We start from the raw sequence: 26,301 nt of genomic DNA, 5'->3' as shown, positions 1-26,301 counted from the left end.
TCATAAACATCAAATAAGCGTAAATATTTTTGGCCTCCAAGCTTATATTAAAACAGTAACAAATTTCTTAGAACCTATCGAGGGCCCACCAGAGCCACTGGAACAGCTCTAGCAAATGTTATGGTCTTTGAAAAGAGACAACAATTAATTTACTTAATAGATTCATTGGATCAAATCACTTATTACTTCACAAGCTCAAACTGATTTGATTCCTTCTAAATTCACACACACACAGAGACACAGTAAAATGCATCTTGCTGGGGTTTCCCATTGCACATCTTCCAGAAAAATGACTCTGTTAGGAGTTCCTCCACCTCTTCTTTAGATAACTGCTAAATGCATGCAGGACTGCTTCTTGAAGTCTGTCGCTGTGGAATACCCACAAAGGGATGAACTGCAGGACACATGCCTTCAGAATAATCAAGCAAAAATAATACAAAGGCAAAGGGTTATAGAAACCTCCTGAAGGAATTTAACTGAGTGTTCAGAAAGGTCACAGAAAACAGTAACTATGAAAGCTTTTACTTTATACTTTCAGTTTGTGTGTTTCTCTTAGAGGGAAATGCTCATTCCTCTCAGTTTTCAGCAAATCTGTTCTTCCCTATACTTTCATTTAATGCTTATCATTAACAGCTGTCATGTATGAATATTTATTCTGTTAGCTTGGTATCCTAAAGAAATTATGTTTATGTGATAGCACAGTTTGTTCTTACGTCCTTCCCTTTCCCCACTAACAACTTTTGACTTTGCTGGCCAATGTCTGTAAAGGAGTAGGGGTCTCAGAAATATTCCTAATAGGGTCATGAAAACAGGCAGCTAGAGAAAGGCTAAAGATTAACCAGATATCAAACTTAGCTCAGCTCAGGACCAAAAGTAGAGAAAGCCACACTGTGCTGCTACCTCTATGCTGTGCTTATATACTCCTTTCTTCATAGTTTACTGGTGCCATATTAGCCTTAACTACCTATTCACTGTTTCTCATGTGATGTCCAACCTTAAGGTCTCTGAAATCAGTCGAAACAACCTGCTGAGCTCAGACAGCCTTGGTTCAGCCTTGGGTACCCATTTACATATATCAAATTCAATTACCAGCATTTCGTGGGCTAAACATCCAAAAATCTCATTTCCAAAGGTGACATAATCCAGTGACTCACTAACAAATTCTTCTGCCGTCTTTGTAATAAGATTGGGTTTTTGGTACATTGTCATTGGAGTGGAAACACCATAAGGAGTCACTACCTAAAATAAGAAATCAGCATAACAATGTAATGTCATCTAACATTTACATAAGACCATTCACTCTTCAGAATCCCACAGCATCTGATAAATTATAACGTATTTGCAGTGGACTAAGGCACTATGCAGAACAGGTAATGGTATTACAGTGGAATAAGGAAAAAAGCTGCATATAAGGAGGAGACAGAGTTTTGACAGGGTCACCCAACAATTCACAAAGGATGGCTACACTATACAGATCTAGGCATCTCAGATATTCTTGAAGAATTTGTTAAAATGAAGGCAAATATGGCAAGATATAACATCACCTGTATGATAATTCCCTTTGCCTTATACTCTGCTTGTAGTGCTTTGGAGAACGTGCTTATGAAAGCCTACAATAAAACAAAACAAAATAACATTAGCATAGGGAACTAAGTACTTTTATATATGCTTACAAGTATGTGCGAACAGTTCCTTAACAAAAATGGCCAAGCATCATACAACCTAAGGCACAGTGTGGTGGTGAAAAATACAGAACTGAAAACTTCAAGACAGTTTCTGCTGGTGCACATGAGTAATGGCAAGACTGACTCTATGTGCACCAGAAAAGATGAAGCCTGGCATTGGCCCAAGCCAGACATGAAACAAGTGCTATTGCAGATTGGACTGAAAGCTTTGTCACCTTTACAAAAGTGCAGAAATATAAATACCTGAGTCCCATTTATTCTAGCTATTGTTTCTTGTGGCTGTCATCTCTTGCTGACACCTACCCTCCCAGTTCAACACTTACACTTCTGTTTCTCTTGCAATAAAAAGGGGAGCAAAATATAACTCATAATTTTAGTGTATACCTATTAGCATAGCCTACAAATACAATTTTCAAAGTCAGGTATTTGGAATTTTGGGGGGGGCTTTGTAGCTTCAACTGTTAAAGTGTATCTAAGTTTTTCTCTACACCAATGAAGAGTAAGCATACACTAACTTTGTGTAGAAGTTTCTTTTAAGACTAAGTTTAGGATTTAGATCTTTGAGAAATATTCAGAAGCTTGACCACATTGGATGACTCCTCTGTAATTAGAAATATAGAAGTCCTTCTAAGAAGAAAAAATGACAGTGTTTCAAAGCAATCATTTGACAGGTCTTACAATTTAAACACCAATAGTGTTGTGATATTGCATGAAACATCAATGTGCTGCCAAGTAAAATAGTCTCCTTTCAGGGCATTGCAAAAGAAAGTCCATTTAAAAAGAAAGGTACAAGATACCCAAGAATTAAAAAGTCAAAACAATACAATCAATGTACCATATCATTTTGAAATAATATTAACTGAACTTTTTCAAGGAACTAAAATTGTCTGCGTTTTTTTGTAGTTCAAGTTTTGAGTAATGAGAAACATTAAAAAGAGAAAAAGGAAATGGAAAACTGGACTTTCTTACCAGGAATAACTAGCTTTTTCTTACCAAGCTGAACTTTAGCTATGTTCAAGCAAATGTTGTTGGAATTCTTCATTTGAAGCAAACCTGAGCTGAGCAAGTTGCTTCTGGAGTTTCAGTAAAAATCATTCACTCCTCATTTTTATGAACTCTGGGATTTAAATTCAGAGCAAAATTTTCAAGTGAAATCTATGAAGTCAGGCAACTCACCACACACCTACCAGGAATTTTATTATTGGTTCCATAAGTGAAATCTAGAACTTCTGTGCATCTACAGTTTTGAGTAAACCAGCTAAGCCAGACTAGTTACAGTCATCACTTCCTGGAATGAGGAGAGATTGTGAGCACTGGTATCATACTATTTAATCAAAGGCAAAAATGTTCCAATGATCAGACACACCTTCAGCTGGGTTTTGTTTATATAGCTTCATTGATTCTTAGTTCTCAGATAGTGCTAATTTGTGTTCATTATTTCAGTGGAGCAACACTGAATTATGTCCTGAAAACCTGGCCCTGTATTGCTGATACAAACTCTGGTAAACACCTGATGGGGATTTCTTTATAACTCAATGTGAAAGACTTACCTTAGAAGCTGAGTACATTGTATATAACGGACAAGGGAAAGTACCCAGACCAGAAGATAGATTCAGAATAAGACCCTTCTGTCTGAAATTTAATTTAAACAGTTACATTCAGTTTGCATTTGACAGTATTAAAGTAAAAACCCGCACAAGTGGAAAACAACTTTTTTCCCCCCCGAAGGCATAACTCTTCTATTATACCGTAAACTACACTTTCAAAAGACCCAACTTTTATGGTTTAGTTAGGTGTAATTAAGTCTAAACCAGCTAGGAATAATATCATAAGCGAAATCCAAATGCCCAGTGCAATCAGAACGATGGGAACATTGTACGTGCTATTATAAATTTAATGGAGCAAAAAATGCCATCAGAGGAAAGATTTTATGCTTCTAAGTAATTGGTAGGTTCCCTTTGCTCATTAGCCAGCACATTCTTTTTCCTGCTCCATGCTTCCCTCTTCACAGCTCCCTGTACAGATCACTAAAAACAATTCATTCAGCAACAACCAGGAAAAAAACCAAACCAAACAATTAAACGGTAAGAGTTTATTTTGTTGGCAAAAGAAAAAGCATGCCCTGGCCTCTAAAATGCAGTAGTTAACAATGGTTTCTAGAAACTCTCATCTTAAGATGTTAGCTGCTGGTTTAAGAACGCCGCGTCTAAAATACACACTGTATTAAAAGGAGAAAAGGGATCCTTAATTGCATAGCTGAATTAATCTCTCTGATGTAGCGTAGGTGTTTCCAGAGCTTGAAAAGTATTATTCCAAGCACACCTACCACTCTTAGAACTAAGAATACAACAATATATTCAAATGCCTTTTCTTGCCTAATGGCATCACATGCCATTTTGTTTTTGTAACATCTGCATTTTTTACTGGGCACAGACCTGTGTTTTATATTTTCTGTCCTGTTCTACAGTTGACTGACAATTTGTGGCAGTTCCTATCACTCATTCACACAGCCCTAACAGCTGTGCTGTTATCAACAACACAACACAACACAAACCAACAACTGATGGACATACTGTGAAGTGCAGAAGTTAATAATGAAAAAGCATAGCTAACATTGAATAAACTCAAGGCAGCAGCTAAAAGGTATTGGAAGTTCTAGAAAAAATTATTTTTACCTTAGCTCCATTTGTTTCAAAATCATTTTTGTCATCTGTAAGACAAGTATGTTAAGAATTATATCAATTCTCCCTCTTTCTGATGGCATTTTTCAATTGATTTTGTTTTATTCACAAGATTTTCCACTTGCTCAAGCCCCAGCCATATGTATACTGTTCAAACAGCTAAAATGTGGCACATTCAAAGTTTTGGAAAACACTTTAGAAATGCTAATGGCCTGCAAATCATCTGAATAGTCAAAAAAATCTGAAGGTTAGTCTTCTAAGCAGTGAAAGTCTTACACTTATCCAAAGCTTTCCAACAGTTTCTGAATTTTGTAATTCTTCAATACTGAACCATAACTGGAAGGAGAAAGTCAGCCTCATAGTGGTTGTGCATTTTCACTTTTGGCTCTACCTGGATTGGAAATAGCAGAAAATCATGAAAAGACAACTTTTTTTCTGCTACCGAAAAGAGTTTTTGTATGTTTTTTAATGCTAATTGTAATGACTCATTCTAATCTTAACAATAGACTTCATCACACTTGTGATTTTTAAAGTGCAATTAAATCCATTTTCAGGCAAGAAATCTGCTTCTGTTTGTTTTATTTGAAGAGTATTATTGATAGCAAGCCTAAGTTCCTAGGGAATTCATAGTCACACTACTGACACTTCATAAAAACACACCTACTGTATGAATCTTCTCAGGATAAGAGTGTGACCTAACCTGTAAAGGGCAGTAATGAAAAGTAATGCAAATGATCATCAGCTAAATTCAATCCTTGTTAATTCCTTGTTTTTTTCAGTAGTGTCATTGTGCATAACAGGATAGTGGGACCAGGATGGAGTTCACAAGCTTTGTTTTCAGAAAGGATAACACATAACATTTCAGAAAGGTCGTATCAGCTTGGGGGAAGGCGAATTTCCAAGTGAAGTGGAAAACATGGGGAAAGGTCCTACTTTTGCAGTGCTGAAAATCCCACTGGATCTGTGACAGCCAGGAATACCCAGAGCTCAGGCATCCCACTGCAAGAAGTGGTGAGCAGGAATCAAGGCAGGGAGGAGGGAAAAAAAACCAAACAGATTTAAAGATGATGTGGAGCTAACCATGAGGAATGATGGTCAGAAGCATGAGTTCTTTGTGTTTTGGAGGAAGGTGAAGGTCCATGAAAGGCTGAAAAGGACACAGTTGCAGCAGTGGGGGAAAGGAATCACCAAGTCCTGGTGAAGCAGAAGAGGTTGATTCTGAGGTAGGTGTAAAGTGGGAAATGAATGATAAAGTGAGAACCCTTTTGTATCCAGACTGAAAGGGTACAAAATGTTTGCCGGTTTTTGTGAGGCATACATACATACAGTATTCAGATATTGCAGATATTTCTGGGTTTTTTGGATGTACAAATACAAAAAAACCTAGGAGCAGAAAGGTCACCTAACTACTTTATGGAAGAATTTGTTTCTATTGACTGATATTACATGATTTGTTATCTGAAGCCATGAAGCAGCAGTACAAATTTGGGATGTAAAGTTTGCTAGGGAAAGAAAGATGAACATCTGTTGATAGTTTTCATGTCATGTTCAGAAAGACATTAGCCAAAGTTGAGATGAACTACAAAGCTCTTGTTGTGCTCTTGTTCATGTTAACACGCTGCTTGCAAACAGCAAAGCCATACAAAACCCCATCAGAGGCAGAAAGCATCCAATACTAACTACTCTTGTAAGAGAAGAGGCTAACCAAAATTAGCGCCAAGAGGTAACAGTACAGAACTGGGAGTCAGCTCCTCAAGTTTCTGTCCTGCACCGATACAAAAAGATTTTTGCAGAACAGAATTGTGAACAAAAAAATGCAAGTACAGTACAAAAAGTCAAACAGCAGATCTTCCTATTTTGAAGATCTTTATGCTGAAATAAATCTGTTTACTAAAACAAACATGTTTTTGCAAAATGTTTCAACTGCAGTGTAACAATGTGTCTCAAACAAGCAACTGTGTTAAAACATTTCCAGTCAGCTCTCATCAAAATATTTCACAGGCAGTAGAAACAGGTGGGGTCCTTAAAATCATGCTGACATTCCTGATTAAATTTACTATCTGATGATAAATTAAACGAAAATACACAGGAAAGCTAGTTGGTCACTCCTTTGTGGGACTGATTTTTTTCCAATAAAATACATTACCGATGTAATATAGATGTGAGTGTGTCACATACCTTTGTAACAGAAATAATGTTACAGTTCACAAGGTTCTGCAGAAAGCAAGAAAACAGTTAAGTTCATACTTCAGAGAGTTTGTAGCTTCTCTAGGTAACAAAGCTAGCAATTTCAACCTGAAAGCTTTCTACCAAGGCTGTTGCTCTTAGAGCTGCTTGGCTTGTCTCAAATTGTCACTGACTGTGCCTAGGATGTGGGACACTCAAAGGCAGGTAAGCCCTGATTAATTTCATTTTCAACATGGCATTCCAATCTGCTATGCATCCCTTTAATTCTGTGCCCTCTGTTTTTGCCCAGCTACATCGTTGCACACGGCAAAACCTGGAAGCCTGTGTCCAGGTAGTGATGGCACCAGCAAACCAAGCTGGATGCACACAGACAACAAATTTCAGAGGTGCCAGGCAGAGACTGAGCAGCTTTCAGTGACAGAGGTAGACTATCTGTGCTGCAAAAGCACTGCCATGTAGATATCCTCCCAAGACCAGTAAGCAAACGCAAGTTGCAGCAGCAACAGGCATACCAGCTATGAAGGAAAGAGCCTTGTTGGGGATCTCTGATTTGTAATAGATGAGGATAAATAGACTGAATGGATCCTGAGACAGGTGCCAGCAAGAAATACACTTAGAAATTCTGGGTTTTCATTGGCTAATACTGTAGAGGTAAATAATAATAGGGTCATGAAAAACTTGATCACATCCTTAATCCTGTCAAACTATTCCAAGTGTGCAAATGAATTCCCCTGCAAAAGTAAACTCTGTTTAAATGAGGTTTCTCTTTTCTTTTTCTTTTTTTTTTTTTCCCCCCACATACATAAGCAATGCTATTCCAAAGAAAGTAAGTTTTTATAATAACAAGAACTCAACACTGCAGCTGCGGCTGGACCCCATTGCATTACAGGTGAGCAGTGAGCCAGAGGAGTTAGTGATCCCTGCTACAACCAGGTCAGCTCCACACTCTCCTCTGTCACTGGGTGCTTGCTGCAGTTTAGCTGAAATCTATCATTCTTTTCCTCTTGCAAGCTCTTCTGAGCATTACAAAAAATCAAAATATGCTCCTTCAAGCCTGGTTCTTTTCCCACTTAACTGAACAGTTCAGTATGTGCTGACTGTAGCAGGGGCAGAATTTTTCCCTTGTTGAATGGAATTACAGTTCCTCGTTGTTATATTGAAAGTAGAAACCCACAGAGCAATCCTACCTCATCTACGTCTGGTCCATTAAGGAAACGGCACGGAAGAGGATTATGAAGCATTCCAACATTGTTAACTAATCAAAGGAAATATAATGTTAAGAACCAAATCTGGACAAAGGGCATAGTTCAGCTAGTTAAACAAACGGCTCCTCATCAAGTTCCAGAAGCTTTTGAGCTGTATATGAAGAGAAATGTTCTTTAGCATGGAGTCTTGTTCTCACTGAAGTCATTGATACTGATCAGTGACAACTTCAGAAAACACAAAAATAGTCTGTAGCCACAGTTTGGAGGTTTGTTTGTGTTTTGTTTTTGTTGTTTCATTTGTTTCACAATTAAAGCATGATTTTAAAAAAAAAAGAAGAACACCCCCCCCCAAAAACAACAAATAAACAAAAAAAAAAAAACACCACCAAAAAAACTTCCCAGAAAAACACGTTTTCATTGTTGCTGTGTAGAACGTGAAAATCAGTGTTAGCCATGGGCTCGTTTTAGTTTGAATGTAAGCATCGCACACAGCTGTGAAAAACCAATAGTGAAAATTAATACCTTGATGCTAAATAGGGAAGAAGTTATCCCACAAGCTGGATGCTGCTTGTAAAGCAGCAGAAGAGGTTTCACGGTAAAGAAATCGATGTACAAAGAAACAGGAAGCCTTTGGAGAATCCTAATTCATTTTTAAGACTTGTTCATGATAAGTAATGCTCAAATGCATTAGGCAGCTGTATGCTCGGTTTTAAGTGTTGGCTAACAAGTTGTTATGACACATCATTCAAACAGTTCTCTGTTTACTACACTGCACTCATAAAATACTATTCAATTAACAGATCTAAATGACTCACCCAGAACACCAATATCCAAGCCTTGCAGACTTTTTTCAATGTTCTCATATATGGAATTTTTAGTGAAATCAGCTTGTACAACCTTCACTTTTTTACCTGTGGCCTGCTCTGTAATTTAAAAGAAAAAAATAGAAAAAATCTTTGCACCTATTCAGAGAAAGAGAACTGTAATTAAGTAATAACAGAAATGATCAGATATCTCATTTAGTAATGTCTGCTGTACAGTAAGCTATTGTTTCAACTTTCTTGGTTTAAGAAACATTACACCACAAGTAAAACAATCCCACTGTACCCAGCTGGTTTCAGGGAAATAGCCTGGCAAATATAGGATAAACTTATGCCCTGTCATCAGTGAGTTTCCTCCCAAAACCTAAACACCATTTGGTCCTTCAGTAAGAAAAAAACCCCAGAAATAAATAACACAGGACTCCTTCCCCTGGTTATCATAATATTTACAACTGAATGTTAGAGAAGCAAATGTCAGTGCCATATCCTCTACATTAGCACAGTTTTGCAGAATGGGTGTTTTCATGTATAAGATGAACATTTTAATAAGCAGAGCTTATCATTTTACATCAAAGGAAGGCAAAACAGGGCTGGATGTCATGCAGTATTTTCTGCATTATTTTCAGAAAATTTCTCTCCTGTTTTGAAATTGGCACTCCTGTAGACTGAACCTTCCCCAGGATTTTGCAGGACTAAAAGACATTTTACACAGGGTATAGCTTAAATTTTACAAGGTCACACAGAAGGCACAGAAGGGAAAGGGAAATGTGTGTGATTTTTCCACTGTCACTGCTATGCAGGAGCAGAGCCCAGCTATACATTGCGATTTTTCTCAGCAGTTGATTTACTGCTGTTCATATTTTCAGTGAAGTTTCATGAGGAAAAGAGGTAGAGTCTCTTATTTACTCATTTTTAAAGGCAAGGTTCTCCTTTAAAGGCACCCAGCAAGGTCTTTTCTAACTAGATGTTCACATTGTAAATTCTTGCTACTAAACCTGCTTTCAAGTTTTATGGCCAACCTGAAATCCAGATGAAGTTCACTGAAAATGCAACAGGCAAAAGTTGGAAATGTCAACAGACAATTGGATTGCAGATTTGCTGCAAGTGGCAGGAATTCAGGTGCACTCAGATAGCAGAAAGTCTGCTTTGGGTCGTGTTTGGGGAACTGTCTTTGCTCGTTTGGAGCCTCATTTTACCATACAGGCAACAGAGAGCATTGCCATGGATAGGAATCAGACTCACTGATTTCTACCCAAAGATCTTGCTTCATCCCTTGGTACACGTTCATAATTTAGGAAGAGGCCTTGCACCAGCTCCCACAGGAGAGCAAGGCTGGCAGAAAGCTGGGTTTGGGTCCAGTGGGCTAGTTTGCAACAAAACAGAGCCTCTCTTTGCTGGAGGATGAAAGCTGTTCACTCCTGATTTTTCCTCCTTGTCCCCGATATGCTGCAAGTCTCAAACACCTTACACTACTCAAATAATGCAAGCAGTCTGAGGAAACAGCAGACACTCGGACTCCAGATCTGAAATGCGGGCTGCATCTTGTGTGCAATTTTAGAGGACATCTGTCTCCATGACAGAAGAAAGGAGGAAGGAGTGCCCTTTTTCTTGCCCTTTCCAAGCTGTGGTTGTATGTATGAACGAGACAAAACACCCTTTGAACCTTCAACCTATAAAAGCAACTCTAGTGGCAAATGACCCCCTCGAGGTCCCAGGCTGGGGGAATGGTACAACTATAAAGAAAAGGACATTGTAAGTGTAAATGCAGCAAGTGGGAAAGAACAGAGCAACAGCTGGAGCAGACACCTACAGTGACCTTCTGATTGAGGAGCTCTATAAACAAAATGAGATGGTCTTAAAAAGTGTAGTGATGTTGTGGCCATCTTTCTTGCGGGCAATCAGAAGGGCAGCCAAAACTAAAGCAACATAAAAATGAAGATCAAACGAACCATTTGGACTTTCTCTGCATCCCCTTGTCTGTACAGAACTGTACTGCCGCAACCAGCACTGTCAGCCAACAAACAAGTACTCCAGATGGCTTTCCTCTGTCTCATTGAAGAATAAAACAATTTATTAAGAAATGATAAAACTATCGTGCTGATAAATGAATTATCCAGGGATAGCTCTTCAGAAAATGATAACAATTCTGCAAACGACAGAGCCAGAAAATAATTTCTAATGCTTCTTATGTCTGTCCCTCTCTGTGATAAAGATTTATGATAGTCTTTGAAGACACAAGCCATTCCAACTCTTCTTAAAAGTCCTAAGCGTGTCAGAAGCAAAAAGTCTAGGTTTTCAAACACCAGAACAGGTTATTGTCTTTTTTACAAATGAAGAGGAAACGAATTTAAGGAAAATTAAAAAATTTAACGGCATTGTTTAATCCAATGTGTTATCAAATGTATCATTAAGGAGGATACATCTTACTCCTTCTAACTTCAGGCCATTTGGGAATCCCACTTGTCAAATAGGATAATGTGCTACCTTTTGACATTCACCAAGAAAAGAATAAATCAGGATGAAGCATGAAGTTGGTTAGAGCATGCAGTCTGCCAGAAAATCTCCCTTTCTATTTAGAGTTATGAAGACCTTCCGAAAACCTGAGGTAGCAAAATGAATGCCCCAGTGACACAAGAACTGGTCTTTGTAGAAAGAGGAGACCCTTTTGAAGTACTACAGCAAAATTTGAATATGAAGAGAGAAGCATTCAGGCTAAGATGGCATTCATTACTCAGTGTAAATCTGCAGAGGAGAGCAAAATGAGAAGCTATTTTAACAACAGAAAGAGGTTAAAAAAGATTTAAGACTGAGGAGAAATACAAAAGTTCTGTTGGGTTATAGAGCACAACTTCTGGCTACATTTCGAATATCTTTTTGACAAATGTATTTCCCCAGAAATAAAAGATAACTCAGATTTAGAGAGAACAGGAAAATACAGAAGAAATAAAAAGCATGAGGGTTAAAAAAAGAAATTAAACAGATGACGGATGACAGAAGAGACCATAGAACACAAACTCAGTTGGGGGGGGGGGGGGGGGGGGGGGGGGCGGAACTAAACGTGGGAATAACTGCTAGTTACTAGAGCACTCACAAAATCTGTCCAGGCCCTCAGTTGCTCTGTTACATAGTGGGACATATTGGGAAAACATTCTTGAGCAGCAACATTTTACCTCAAAAGATCAGCAAGACACAATAGGCATTTTTAACAGCCTTTGAGGATGAAGGAAGGATGTGCCAATTAAGTTGTTTTACGCTGCTCAGTGATCTCAGCTTGTTACCTGCTTAGCTCTTGGAGCAGGACGGATGAGAGGAAGAGGATCACAGCAGATTAGAAACAACCTGTAGCGAGGAGGACAGCTAAAAGAATTAGTATCTTTATAGGTCTTAGCGGGAGCAAGGAACATTTGGTTCCCGACCATGTGGGGTGATTTGCTTATTCACTGCTTTGTTCTATATTAACAGGCATAACTTCAGGAGGGAGAGGTGGATAAACTACTTCCTGCATCACAAAGCCCAAATTCATTAACCTCATGAACAGCTAGTCTAAACTCATACAGCTGTCTTTTCTACAGCTTTCTGAGGATCACACAATTTATGTTTCCTTAAATACAGATGTTTCTCCTAAAAGAAAAAAAAAACAAACAAAAGAACCCCCCCAAACCTACAACAAAAAAACCCACCAGCACCAAACCAAAAAAAAAAAAACAAACCCAAAACAAAAACCACAAAGAAACCCAACCAAACCCCCAAAACCCCAACCACCTTTGATGTAAATGATTTTTATGTTTTACAGAGATGGCTTTTTTAGTTTGTTTGACATTAACAGCCAAACAGTACAGCACATGGTCATATAAATGGATCCTAAGGTATAACTTTTCAACCAGGACCTAGCTTTCTGCCTGTACAGCTTGCTTAGGAAATGTAGGCAGAAGAAATATGAAAAGGAGTGCAGTCAGTAATAATTTCTAATCTCCTGGTATTATGGTTTGATCAATGTTTCACAACCACAGTACTAAATGTATTAAATGAGCAGTAATACCTGGTGTAACAGTCCTCTCTGTCTGCCCTCTGTGAGACTTATTTTGCTATCTTTTATCTCATTCAAAAAGAGCTTTCCAGTTGAGTGGATGGAAAACTGTTTTCCAATTCCAGCACTTCTTTACAGAAATGTTTTTCTTACTGTAGATTTCTGCTTGGTCCAGCTCTGAGAGCTGTTTTCAGGCACACCTGTAGCACATAGGACTTGGAAAGCCAAACACTGAGATCTCTGAAATTACCCACAGGTTAAGACTCTTTTAATTGATATTATTCATTATCCAAACTGAATGTGACAGTATGACTTGGCAAGTAATATCAGTTTGAAAAGGGAGGCAAGTCTTTTAATTACGGTGCGCGACTGGTTGCAAAGAGATTCACAGTGTAGCTGTTAAGAAAAAGGAATCAAGAGTGCCTGTTCTGCAACAAATTTAAATAACTTACAACAAACTCTTTCTCTCTCTCTGTGCCTTAATCTCCTTGCATGTTAGTTCAGGATAATGATAGCTGCTCAGAGTGAGACACTGCTTGTTTAAACAGTTTAGAAAGAAAAAGTGAGTTAGAAAATTTAGAAAAACAGTACAATCATTATCATTAAATTTCCACTTCATTTTTGGTTTCCGTTGTTTATTTACTCACATAACATCGCTATAACATTTTTTCCTTCCCAATGACTGCTTAGCTTAATTACAGTAAAGCCTGAGTCTGCAAATTGGAATCAGCGGAACATTTCCAAAGTTTTAACATAAGCTCACACCCAGAGCTCCCTGCTGATTTTAGTGGCCTCCAGGTCAGATACTCTATGCTTTTCATCACTATATGTTCCTCCCTTTCCTTTTGTTTGTGCCATCTACTTGTTGTTATGTACTCATTTCCAACCTGACACAATAAATAACAGATGAGTCACTCTGGGCTTCAGTCAAAACCCACAGAAAACAATGGAAAGATCTCACTGGGATTTCCCAACAATTTCAGCAAGCTTTGGGGAAGACTCTTTAAGCCCACAACCCAGCTGAACATAGTGCAGAAACCTGATCAGTGCAGCCACCTGATCAGTGCAGCCTGAGCTCCTGGGGTCACACCACCCACATCCCTACATCTTGGATTGCACGGATAACACTGCTGCAGTCAGTGAGGCTTCCTCTTGTGAGAAAAGTCATGGGTCACTTTTGCACCAGGTATAGCAGTGTTTGCAGGGTAAGCTATCTCAGCAGTACCTTGCAGTTCATGTCAAGTCCTTCACTACATGCTGCTACACAATTCAGCACAGTATGGCCTCAATTAGGAAGGTGGCCAGTGGATGGCCTTATAGTAAATCACAGTGCAGAGGAATTTACAGTATATCATCTTTCCAGCCCTCTACCACTTTTTTCTTTACTAAGCTATGTTAGTCTCAGGAATCTTATTGGTTTTGTTCTTTGCTTCTGATTATAACTTACAATGCAAAGAAACTATAAAAAAACTTTAGCCTTTTTTCTTCAGTTTTCTATTGTAATACTTTAGCATTTAGCTGCAAAGAAATGCAACAATGACACCAGAGCTGACCTAATTCCCACAGAAATTATTTTTCTGTGGCTGCTTACTTTAAGGGGGCTGGTGTAGGCCGTAGACACATTGGTCTCATGGATACAAGTGCTTATAGAGACTATTCAGGGAGTTGGTGCATTCCTCCTCTGATATCTCTTGCTTCTCAAGGCAAAACAAGTCTATTCCTGGCAAAAAAAGGGAGGGAAACAGGACAGAAAAATTCAGGGTCCAATCCTTGATTTTGGTAGCTGCAGGTTCAGAAGTTACAGGGGTTTTCACCCACTTCAAGTCTGCCATGTCCTTGAGAGATGTACTGCTCGCTTTGCAGGTTAAGTATCCTGGACCTGATACCCTGTTGGAGGCAGCTGCTAAGCCTGCTTAAAAGCAAGTCTTTCTGAGAGGTGTAGTCTTGGAGAGACACATGCTTAAAACAAGAACCTGTGAATCAAGGAATATGGTGGATAGAAGTCATATATAGAAAAAGAGTGCGAAGATTAACCTTGATTAGAGCAATCTTTAAAGTTAACAGAGGATATAAACTCATTAAACTCCTAAAGAAAATCTAACCCTCAATCTTAAGGTATTTAGACAAGCCATTCCCCCAGGGTGAATGCCTAATTTCCTTTGAAGAAAAGAAAGGGAACATTAATTCTAAAGACAAGACTGCCAAACTGCTTTATCAGAAGCCAAATGTAACTTGAAAACCTTAAAAAAACCACCCACCCACCCACACCAAACCAGGTACCTTGACTACATTTTTACTCCCTCCTTTGTTATGTTTCAAGAATCTTCTTTTCCCAAGCATAAACTGTCTCATAGATCCTTCTAATAGCTCCAGTACTACATCTCCTTTGCCTGTATTCACAGATTTTAAGGGCAGGTGAAGCCAGTAAAGAACCACATTCACTTTTTTTATCAAACCCATTGCTGTTTGAATTATAGTATTTATTTTTAAAGCGATCCATGACTAGGAGGGTTCAAGCAACACAGTAATACCAAAAAATATTTGTAATATTGGAGCAATACCTGGGGCTATATCTGTAGCAATATCTGGGCCCTACCGCACCAGACACTGTACCAAGGGAAGAAACCTCCAGATCCCTTCAAAGCCAGCCTGCTAGACAGGAATATAAGTTTGAGAGAAACACTTACCAACTTCAGAGGCTACTCTCTGCAGTTTTTCAAGAGTTCTGCTTATCATAACTATATTTAATCCACGTTTTGCCAGCTGCAAGAGAGGAATATAAAAGTTGTTAAAAAACAGTATGGTGACAAGAATCCTTCAATTTTTTTCCAGTTTTGCAATAAAAGTAATCATGGATTTTTTAAATTGCTTTCATTCACCTGTCACCTGCCTAATGGGTAAACAACAGATATTAAAACCAGGCCAAACAATAATCAGTCTTCTAACAGTCTTCCAAAATATCTTCTTCACTGTATAATCTTGGATCTTTACAAGAAAAATACACTGGACAACAATCAAACCCCAATAATATGAACAAAAATAATAATCTGAGCCAATTTCAAATGAATGAAAGTCTGCAGGGAGTGAAAGCAACATGACATTTCCCAGAAACACTTATTTTTTTCTACTTGGATTTTGGAGGCCAAGTATGTTGATGACTTCCTAGTCATTTCACAACATCATCTTCCACTCTCACATTGGTTTTTATCCTGAGGAAGTAGATCAAGCATATTGAATTGAAGACTCAGGAGTTTGAAAGGATTTGGACTTTATTCATACTTTTTTAACAGAAATAAAATATGATGCAGGTCAGATGGATAAATTTCTGGGGTTTTTTTCATCAGATGTAAACTAAGGGGAAAAAAAAAAAAAGAAGCCAAGGAAAAAAGGTGAATGCATAGGTCCATGCATAAAAATTCAAAATACAGTCACACAAATATGTATCCACAATGATGCTGGCAATAGTTGAAGTTTATAGCTGCAAACCCTATTTAACACAGTGGTCTTTTTATAGTCATTTTGCTATTACCATCTGCAGAACAAATGCAGAACTAATAGAGAATGGTTTTCTCCTGCTTTCCTGAGGCCTCCCATTCCTACCAGTTGAAGAGTTTTAGGCAAAGCCTGAGAGAAACACAGCCCCAGCTTTTGAAACTAAGTTATTAACAAGTGGAGGCTAAAAGATTTGTGTGCGTAAAGAAAGGAAAGATAAAACTGAAACTAGAAAAACGCCTGTAAGAACAAGGAGAAAGAGAGCTAAATTAGCACAAAAGATAAAGCCAATGTCATCTGAAAATACCGGCTTTGCTTAGAAGAAGAAGAAACTAACCAGTGAAGGTCACACACTGAAGACCCATTCATTTCCACAGCTGACTCCCTGCAACGCTTTCTCCTTAAACCTGTTTGCAGGAAAGTTTGTCCTGTTGGGCTCTTCTGAAACAATGCAGAGAATGTTAAGGAATAAGGACTTTTGTTCAAAAATTCAGTACAGGGGGAAGGCTGCCTATTAAATGCATCAGCCACAACCATTTGCATTTTCAGCACAAAGACCACACTCACAATTCTGTGCTGTTGGAGACCCTCTAACATAATTGACTAGTGCTCCAAAGAGACCTGCACAGACTTAGAAGCTCAGGAGTTTCGAAAGCTTGTTTTAAGGGCTCCATTTGAAGTTCTCAGGAAGAGAACTCTAATTGCCTACATGCTGTCAGATTTCCCTTTGCCCACAGTGAACTTGACTCAAGCTGTTCCCAATTGCAGTCATGGTCTCTGTTTCTATAGTCACTTGCTCCTTTCTGCCACTCGGGGGTGTTCGGATGGGGATTATTTTAATTTTTGTGCCTTCAGACCCAAGGCCAAATACCAGCTATGTCATATATAAAATAAAAACAAAGTTCTAAAAGTTATATTCCACTGGGCTCCTCACTATTGCCTCAGCTATGTCTGTATTTCATTTGGTAGAAAAACCACTCCTACAGCCTAAGTAAGAAATCACTCCTGTTGCTAAGATTGCGCTGTATTTCAGCTAAAAGCACATTTGTGGACATCAAAAACTGTCAAAATTTTAACAAATTTTAAATTGTTAACCATCAAGTGAGAGGATTCTCCCTTGCTGCTGTATACCAGACTAACCAGAGGTATTAAGGCTGTAGCAGCCATTTCTCAAGGCAAAAGAGGCTACGCACCTGACTACTCTTTTTTGCTTCCTCACCCACACAGAAAATGTGCATCCTTTTCAGAAACACGTTTCACAGGACGTTGTAACTAGCATGAGATTCAAATGCAACCTCAAGCAAACAAAAACAACTGTGCTTAGAAAAGAATTTTCTGGTCATCCACAGGAAAGGTTATCAGGTTTAACACTACCACATTTCAAATAAGAGTAACTTTTAGTGTAGATGTCTTCAGCACAAAGCATCTTCTGAACATACAAAAGTTTTGACGTTAGAAGATGGTATCTCCCCTCACCGTTAAGAACCTGGCTCCCGGCACTGTGTAACGTGAACCTTCCTGCGTTAGGAAATCGTGACTCCCAGTGGCAAAGGACTAGAATGCTCCTGAACCTCAGTTTGCCAAAATGTAAGATCATTATTACTGACTCCAGCCGTAACGAATTATGATAATATAGCATTTACAAATGGGGCTAATAATGAAGAAGGATCAAGCAGGATCTGCATTCTGGAATCTCACAAACTCATTGTTCAAAAGTTTAAACCTACATTAAAGTAATATAAAGTCACTCTGCATTTTCTAGTGTGTTTTTGCAGCTCAGTTCAAGGTGAATTTTTAAACAATAAAGCTTCACGGAAGGCAAGACATGGGTTTTAGATTCAAAACATGCATGTAACTACTACAGCCCCAATTTGGTTATACTCTACATAGATCACCAGGTGTAAAAATGATATGTAATAATTTAAAATCCCTAATAATGCTTTATGGAATCTGAACTGAGAGATTCTTCTCTCTTCTCCAAGATTGTACTGATATGGCCTCAGTGCTTCACCCCTTTTCTTTCCTTGCCTGGGGTTCAGACCTGTAGGGTCTCTATGATTCAAATTTTTCAATTCTTTTTAAGGGTCCAGCAGAGCAAGGCTGAGACAACAGGGCAGAAGGATTCTGCAGTCTTCCTGCTAGCTCTGCACCTGTGCAATGCACAGAGAATAACAGTATTTCCAGGAATATACCCAAGGTCAAGTGGAGAAATTAAGAATACGTTTGCAACTGGACCAGGAGAACTCAGATCATATTTAGCTTGTATTAAACTGCTGGTAATACTACACACAATTTCAGGAAATGAAATAAAGTTTTAAGATCTGAGAACTGTTGTATTAAAAAATGAATGCACTGCCTGTCTCAAAATGGTCTGCTGAAACATTGATTAAACACAAATCCTGGCCTGACTTATAAGAGACTTTTGAACTATTAACAATAACAAAAATGCTGACCATGTAAGCCACCAACATCCTGCTTGTGCCCTGACATCACATGAGAAGTGTGCAGAGGCTAAACCATAAACCTCAGAGTATGGCACGGCCTTGTCCATAAATCCAGCATGTTTGAGGTGCTAAGTCAGTAACAGATACTAAAGCATATCTGTAGTTATTACATCAGAAAAACAGAACAAACGAGACTGCACTTGTACCTGAAATGCTAACACCTGAGTAGAGATGTGACACCCTGGCAGCATGCTCACAGTTGACTTGGTTTTGTTCCTTGTTATAAGTCCAGTGAGTCTAAACCCCATCAGCCCAAGAATTAATGGACAAAATCTGACAGAAACCTGGCTTTTGGAGTAAGTATAGCAAACGAGATCCAAAATCCCAGTTCTCTTGATATGACAGCAGTCAGTTAAAAGGTCAGGGTCTTTACGCTCAAGAAGGCCAGTCCTTCAAAATCGCCCTGATGTGCTAGAAATACAGGCTGAGCCATTATGGAAGCCTGGAAGAGTCAGGTTCTATGTGTGGGCTTGCCTCTCAATACAAGCTCAGGAAACTAAAGGGACAATAATTTGCTTTCAAAAGTTTGGCATCAATGAAGTAGTGTTCTGGGACCTCACAGCTGCTCGGCTCTTCCCACAGCCCCAGCCAGCTCTCTAGCTATAAACCTTGGAAACAGGGTACTGAACCGCTAAATATTGTGACCTTTGCCTGGATCTGTCTGGTGGGGTTTACCCGATGAACCACCTACTGGGATTACTGTAGAGGAATGAAGGCGGTGGGTTGATTGGCATTGATGGTGTGCAGCTGTGGCCTTGCCTCAGCAGCAGTGGGTTGATTGATATGGATGATGTGCAGCTGTAGCTCGTTCCACAAAGTAGTTAAACAGCCCTGAGGATTGTGGGATAGGGGGTCTGATGAGGAGGAGCAGTGTGATCTGACCTCTGGAGGAAGGAGATACAGCACAGACAGTAGAATCCGACCAACGGTAAAGCCTTGTTGCTGCTTACTAGTTTGTTTGTGCTGCAACTGGATTACCACGTAAAATGCCAAACAGAGAAAGCCACATCATACGAATCTTCCAAAACATAAGAACTGGTCTCCTGTACCATATACTACCAACAAATGTGAAGCTCCTGTACCATATACTACAACAAATGTGAAGCTCAACAGTTGTGAATTGTTACCAGCCCGTGCCTGAGCTCAGGATGTCAGAAAGAAATTCATTACTTGGTGTCAGAGCTCAGACTCCAGAAGAACAGATACTGTGGCCATCAAACAAGGCTTGCCTTCACATTGGCCCATAACACCAGAGGAACCTACACCAGAAGAACATCAGAGAATTTTACATCCCCACATCAGACCAGCAAGACAGCAGTGCCGAGCCAGAAACTCCAAAGGCACACAGATACTAAAACAGCAGGGTCACACAAGTGTGTGCTTCAAAATCAGCCAGCAAGGTGATGTGCCAGAGCTATGAGCTCATGGGGTGTGAGCTTGGGATCTGCCCCACAGAGCAGTAGCCGAGTACAGCTTCAATCAAAGGGATGACCTGGGAAGGAAGGTACCTCTCAGCATGGATAAAGATGTCTCTCAGTCATCCCGCAAAAGCCAAAAATAATGAACAAATGTTCCACAAAATCTAGCCAGTCCCAGCCAAGCTTTTTTTAAAAGCCCATGGTAGTTGTTTTATTTTTCTCTCATGGTATAGACCAGCCATTCACGTGCTGTAGCTGATCTTTTAAATGGGATTTATTCTTGTATAACCCATACAGCACAAAGGAGGCAGAACAAGGATGGAGGTGCTGATCTAGACATTCACCGGTTGCTGCAGCCTTCACATGGGTAAGTATCACCAGCCACACACACAGTCAGTTCAGCAAGCTGCATGTACAGGTAACTACACCCCAAGGCATGGGTTAAACAAATGTTTAAGCATTTCTGACAGTTCCTCTCCCTGTCTTCATTCCATCCCATTCCCTCCAGACCTATGTATTCACCAGACCCTTCCCATTCGATCATCACTACAGCAACTCAGTCAGTAGACAGAAGGCAACTTTTCCCCTTCTACCCCACAGGAGAGCTTGTGATCTTTATCACAACTATGCCAAATGCTAAACTGTAATACCTGGTATTTCTGTTCATGCTTCCCATTCAATACACTTGGAAAAGTAGCTATTATATTGCCATTCCCATTAATGAAAATAATGAGGTAGATGCTTAAACAATGGATACTCTTAGAAAGACTAGCTTAAAAATCCTGTAAACTAATTCAAAAGGCATCACATTTTCCTGTCTTGTGAGATATATTTTATAAGGTATGAGCAGAAGGCATCACATCTAATCTCTTGCATATTACAGGCTGCTAATTTTCACCTGGTCACTTCAGCTCTGAAGACAACTCATATTTCATTGCTGTTCAGCTTCTAGAAAGGGAGACAGTTTTGAATGAAGGTACCAAAGAGAAAATCTACTGCTCAGTCACTACCACTAATGGCGACACTGGTACAAGATAGGACAAGGCCACCCTGCCTTCAGTGTTGATTAGCACAGGTAAATAGAAAGGGGCTGCTGCAGTGACTCTGCACACCAGCAGCTACAAGGACAGCGTGAGGTCCTCCCTCCTGCAAGCCTTCTAGAGCCACTGATTCTTAATAATCCATTAGGTTTCCTTCTAATTTCCATAGTAGTTTATATTAATTTACACAGATTTCTCCTTTATTTGTTGTTTCAGATATATCTCCCAAAATGTGTTTGCAAGTGTAAAGGCTATAAAATTACGTTTTGTACCTTAATGCTGCATCACCTCACTGAAAGTCAAAGAGCAGATTAGCTGCAAAACTGGGGAAAAAAGGACACCTTAGGACAATTCCTACCCTGGACATTTAATGTGAAATCTCCTGGGTTACTGATTTTATTTCCTTGATCTGATGAGACCATTGAGGCATGAATAACTTTTCTCCGAAATGCAGCACCAGTTTCCTTTCAGAACCTGATTAATGCTATTATGTGCATACAGGTGAGAAGGATTAACACCATGTTTGTCACAGTGGCTTTGAATCCTAGAATAACTTTACTAACTTGCAGAGACTGATGAAGAGGTAGCAACAGCCATTTGTTTAAAACAAACTTAAGGGTAAGTAATCTATCTTACCTCAAAGGAATATGCTTTTCCAAGCCCATCTCCTGCTCCTGTGACCACTGGAGAAGGTAGAAAGAAGAATAAGATTACATTTGGAACTTTGTTTTAGTTTATTCTTTCTTGAATTCTTTAATCTTTGTCATCTGTGTTTCTTGAACTTTACAACCTGAATGCTTCTACTGAAGTACAGAATCAATCTCCTTAAAAATTTCCCTGTGATTTTTACATCTTTTTTGTTACTCCATTTAGCACTTTTTGTCTTCAAAGCAAATCCCTCCCTGCAATAACCTATCTGACACAGTAGGTTGTTACTACTCTCATTTTCAATGGAGTCAACAAGCAACAAGTCAATTGCCTAAGCGGGCAACAAATCTCCCAACCTTCAGTGAAAATAAGGATTTTACACAGAAAGCTCCACATGCTGCCCCTTTACCTCTTGCACAGAATGAGGTCCTTGCCTCACTTAAATCAAAATGAGACCTACGTATTGCTTCTGCAGCAGCTGGTATTCAGGCAGGTCTTTTGCACAGGGGTGGATTTAATTTTTTATTAATCCACTGTGAGATGTGCTTATTAAACACATATTCAATCCAGTCACATGAAGTCTCTAATGTGGGGGAAAGGAATGAAGCACAAGCGTTCAGTTCAGGTCCCTTCTTAACAAAATGCGACTACCAGTGACATCTGTAGCCCAGGAACTCAGAAACTGTAGTACCTGTTCATTCTTCACACTGATAGTAACAAGCTTAAGAAAAACATCAGTGGTGAGTAGGAAGAAGGTGTTTGTTAAACATTTTCTGTTATTTTACGAGAATGTGTAATATCTTTTAAAAAGTACTGCCAAATTGCAGCCTTTGAAGTTTTTAGGCTAGAGTAGATATACCATTAAGGACAGGTCACCAATTCAGAAAAAGCACACTGCAGCAATGTCACCAGGAACAAAGAAAAGTTGCTTTGAAAAGTAGAGATCATATGCTAGACATAAACTAGTTATTTCACATATCAGGAAACTGAGGATATAGGCAATGCTATTAAAACTAAAGCATTTGTAGTAGAGAAAAAACACAAGTAGGAATGGGGAGAGAATTCACATCTACACACCAGGTGTGTGAGCTATTACCAGTTTGACTATTTTTCTGTTCTCCTCGAGTAGGCAAAAACTTCAGGCTCATAAACCTGAAGTTACCAAGAGAAAATAAAAAGAGATTAAGCAAACCACACCTAGTAGAAGCTGTGTTTTGTTCTGAAGGGACAGGGTAAGGAAATGCAAGGAAAACTGCTCCTGATTAGTAATGTAACAATCCACCACTCAGTTACAGGAAGAAGAAGGTGAAAAGTTTCCTTTACCTGCCCATTCTCCCAGCGACTGAAAGAAAGTCTGAGACAAAGCACTCCAGATACGTGGGAAAACATATTTCATAAATCTGATGCATTTTACCAGAGTACAGAAACAGATCAGACCCCCAATAAGAGTGAATAGCCAATCCTGGAACACTTCCATGGCAGGCAGACAGTGAGCTAGTGTGAATCAGTTGCTCTCTCCGCGGGAAATGCCTCTTTCCAGCACACTGCTAGTCTCCAAGTACTGGCAAAGAAGTGAGAAGTCTAATCAAACCACGTGGTTTTCTTTTACCAAGGAATGTCCAGAGTTTATATTAGAGTAACATCTCTACACCAAGATTTGTAAAATACTGGAAAAACCCAAACTAGACAGTGATTTCTGGTGCTTGCTTTAGAGGAAAGGTTTCACCTCCTTTCTGGAAACTACCCAAGAACAATAACAACCACAAAAAAAAAAATTGTCATTGTTTAGGATTCATAGAGATTAAAGATGGGTCTAAATCAAAACACTGGAAAAGAATACGCCAAACCTTGGTGATAACATGCATCAGCACTACTGCTTACAGTGAAGTGTTAAACTCTAGCCCAGATATTTCCAGTTCGTACGAAAAACAGAAGAATAGATTTCTGTACCAATTCAAAGACAAAATAATAAAAGGTTACTAAAGTCACCTGATTTTTTTCTATACAGAGAAAGCAGTATTATATAACTTTTCACCAAGCTTTCTGAAAAAGAGGTTAACATTATTATGCCCATTTTATAAATGCCACAATTTATGGCATGAACAAGTAGAGCAATCTATTAAAAAGGGAATAGGACTTTCATCTTTTCTAAACAAAGTATATTTGAATTAGTATTAAAGTCAAGGGCATGTTTCAAAATCTGAAGGGGAAAAAATGCTTACAAGAATAGTTTCTCACTGCAAGACAGATTAAATCAATGAAATTCAGACTTCAAGTGATTAAAAAAATTGTTAAAGTTAACCTATGGAATTTCTCAGGGAAGGCACAGAAACCACCTTTACTCTTCTTTGTAGTGGCAATTTGAAACACCACCCATCTTTCAGAAATCAGTTTAAACTTGAGAAAAGCAACACTGACTCTTACACACACACTTAGGATAAGGTAAAATAAAATTTAACTATGTACTTTAATGATATTCTTCCACATTTAACACAAGTCATTTCTAAACTTCTGACACCCCAAAATCTCCAACTGAAAAGCAGCAATATAAGTCGTGTCATGCTACTGACACCTTCAGCCAGAAAACCATGACAGCAGATGCATTAAAGATCACATCTGAATCACAGGAAACGTACACTAACTTATCTGTAACAATAAGACATAAAAATCATTACCATCTTAGCTTAACAACACCTCAGTTTCCTCACATATAAGCCCCCTTAAAATTTCACCTTGTTTTACCCATAAGTAAGGCTAGTCAAACCAAAGAAGGTCTGAATATTACATTTCCAAAAATATTTACAATCAACCATAAATTCCCCAAAGAAACACTGTTGAAAGAATACTTAGAATTTTAAGAAGTTGCACTGTGTTTTTCATATGCAATAATAATGCTAAATACCTCCTATAAATGGAAGAGGAAAAAAAAAAATCACTTCTATTTGATGATGGTGTCAATATGCAAACTTCCAGTCTTCTCTTTTGCACTTTCAGCTCTGCCTGTGCTCCCTTGCCATTTTCTTTTACAGAGGCTGGCAACAAGTCTGACATATGCCTACAGTACTTCATGGGCCTAGTATCTGTAAATCAGGCTAAGATATTGAGAGGAAAAATAGTAAATTCTTTTGAATGTGAAGAATTGTTCATTCAGGCCAGTCTAAGTTCTTTTCCTGAGGTATTGCTTCTCTGACTTTCATGGTAATGACTGCAAGAACTTTATACATTGCATGGGTTGTAAGTTTCTTTGGGTGGCCACTGTACTTTTTCCTCTCTTCATCTCACTCCATTACAGCTAGTCCACCGCTAAGTAATCCCTTTAAAATCAGAGCATGGATAGATCAACGTACAGTACAATATTGATTTCCAGTCCAGTTACTGTTTTTAAGTTTCTTTGCATGTTCCCTTGTAAATACACCTTGACACCTGTAGAACTTAAAAGTTTTAAATTTAAAATTAAAAATTTAAAAAATATTTTAAAAATTTAAAAAAAAAAAAATTGGACTGAATTCTGAAAATTGAGTTTTGTAGCTAGCAGCAAGGCACTTCTGTGAGGGTATGCAACTTCCATAAGTCAATTCAGTATTTCCTAAAATGAGCCCACTTACTAACTCTTTTAAATATGTTTCTCAGGACTGTTTTCTCTAACCACTTTTACTGTTTTTTCAAAAGAAAGAAAATGAACTTCACAGAGCAAATAAGTCATCTAGTTTTACAACTGTTTTAATATTTCTAATACGAAATCTGTAGAAAAGTAAGGTTAGGACTCCTGACATTTATCTTAAGAGAAGTCAGTTTTAAATTACTACCTTAATTACTGAAAGACCCAGTTATTGTGGTTGTGAATGACATAGTGTGGCCAGCAGGGCTAGGGAAGCAATTGCCCCTCTGTACTGGTACCCTTGCAAGGCACTGGTGAGGCCACACCTCAAATGCTGTGTTCAGTTTTGGGCCCCTCACTGCAAGTAAGACATTGAGATGCTGAAGCGTGTCCAGAGAGGCAAAAATGCTGGTGAAGGATTTGGAGAACAACTCCTATGAGGAGCGGCTGAGGGAACTGGAGTTGTTTAGTCTGGACAAAAGGAGGCTCAGGGGAGACCTTATTGCTCCCTAACATCTACCTGAAAGGAGGTTGCATGCAGCTGGGTGTTGGTCTCTTTTCCCAAATAATAAGATACAGGACAAGAGGAAATCACCTGAAGTTGCACCAGGGGAGGTTTAAATTGGGCATTAGGAAAAAATTTCTTCACTGAAAGGGTGGTCAAGCACTGGAACAGGCTTCCCAGGGAGGTGGTTGAGCCACCTTCTGGAGAAATCTAACAGAACGTGTAGATGTGGCACTTAAGAACATGGTTTAGTGGTGGATTTGGCAGTGCTAGGTTAACAGTTAACGGCTGGACTTGATCTTAAAAGTCTTTTTGAACCTAAATGATTCTATGATTCTACTTCAAGTATACTATAGTAGCTGACTGTAGAGAAAGAAAACATTTGTGCTATACAAAGCATGTGTGCTTGAAAGCATTTTATGGGTGGGGATCAAACAAGTCATTAGACCAGCCTGGTTCCATGTCAAGGTCTTCCAAAATCTTCTTTTGA

The 26,301-nt window shown here is 38.9% G+C and overlaps 1 protein-coding gene across 1 annotated transcript; it reads right to left on the bottom strand.

The window, feature by feature from the left end:
- On the bottom strand, positions 1 to 26,298 carry HSD17B3 (hydroxysteroid 17-beta dehydrogenase 3). The gene is made up of 11 exons (XM_027791386.2): positions 23,032 to 26,298; positions 21,697 to 21,743; positions 15,294 to 15,369; positions 8,574 to 8,681; positions 7,741 to 7,808; positions 6,545 to 6,580; positions 4,361 to 4,395; positions 3,236 to 3,317; positions 1,545 to 1,610; positions 1,090 to 1,239; positions 1 to 409 (listed from the first exon to the last, which is right to left on the bottom strand). The coding sequence occupies exons 1-11, from the start codon at positions 23,183 to 23,185 to the stop codon at positions 299 to 301; spliced, it is 933 nt and encodes a 310-aa protein (XP_027647187.1). The 5' UTR covers positions 23,186 to 26,298; the 3' UTR covers positions 1 to 298.
- Positions 26,299 to 26,301: the final 3 nt, after the last annotated feature.

This window comes from Falco peregrinus, chromosome Z (genome assembly GCF_023634155.1).
Source record: "Falco peregrinus isolate bFalPer1 chromosome Z, bFalPer1.pri, whole genome shotgun sequence".
Lineage (NCBI taxonomy): Eukaryota > Metazoa > Chordata > Aves > Falconiformes > Falconidae > Falco > Falco peregrinus.
This window is presented reverse-complemented; position numbering and strand designations above follow the sequence as displayed.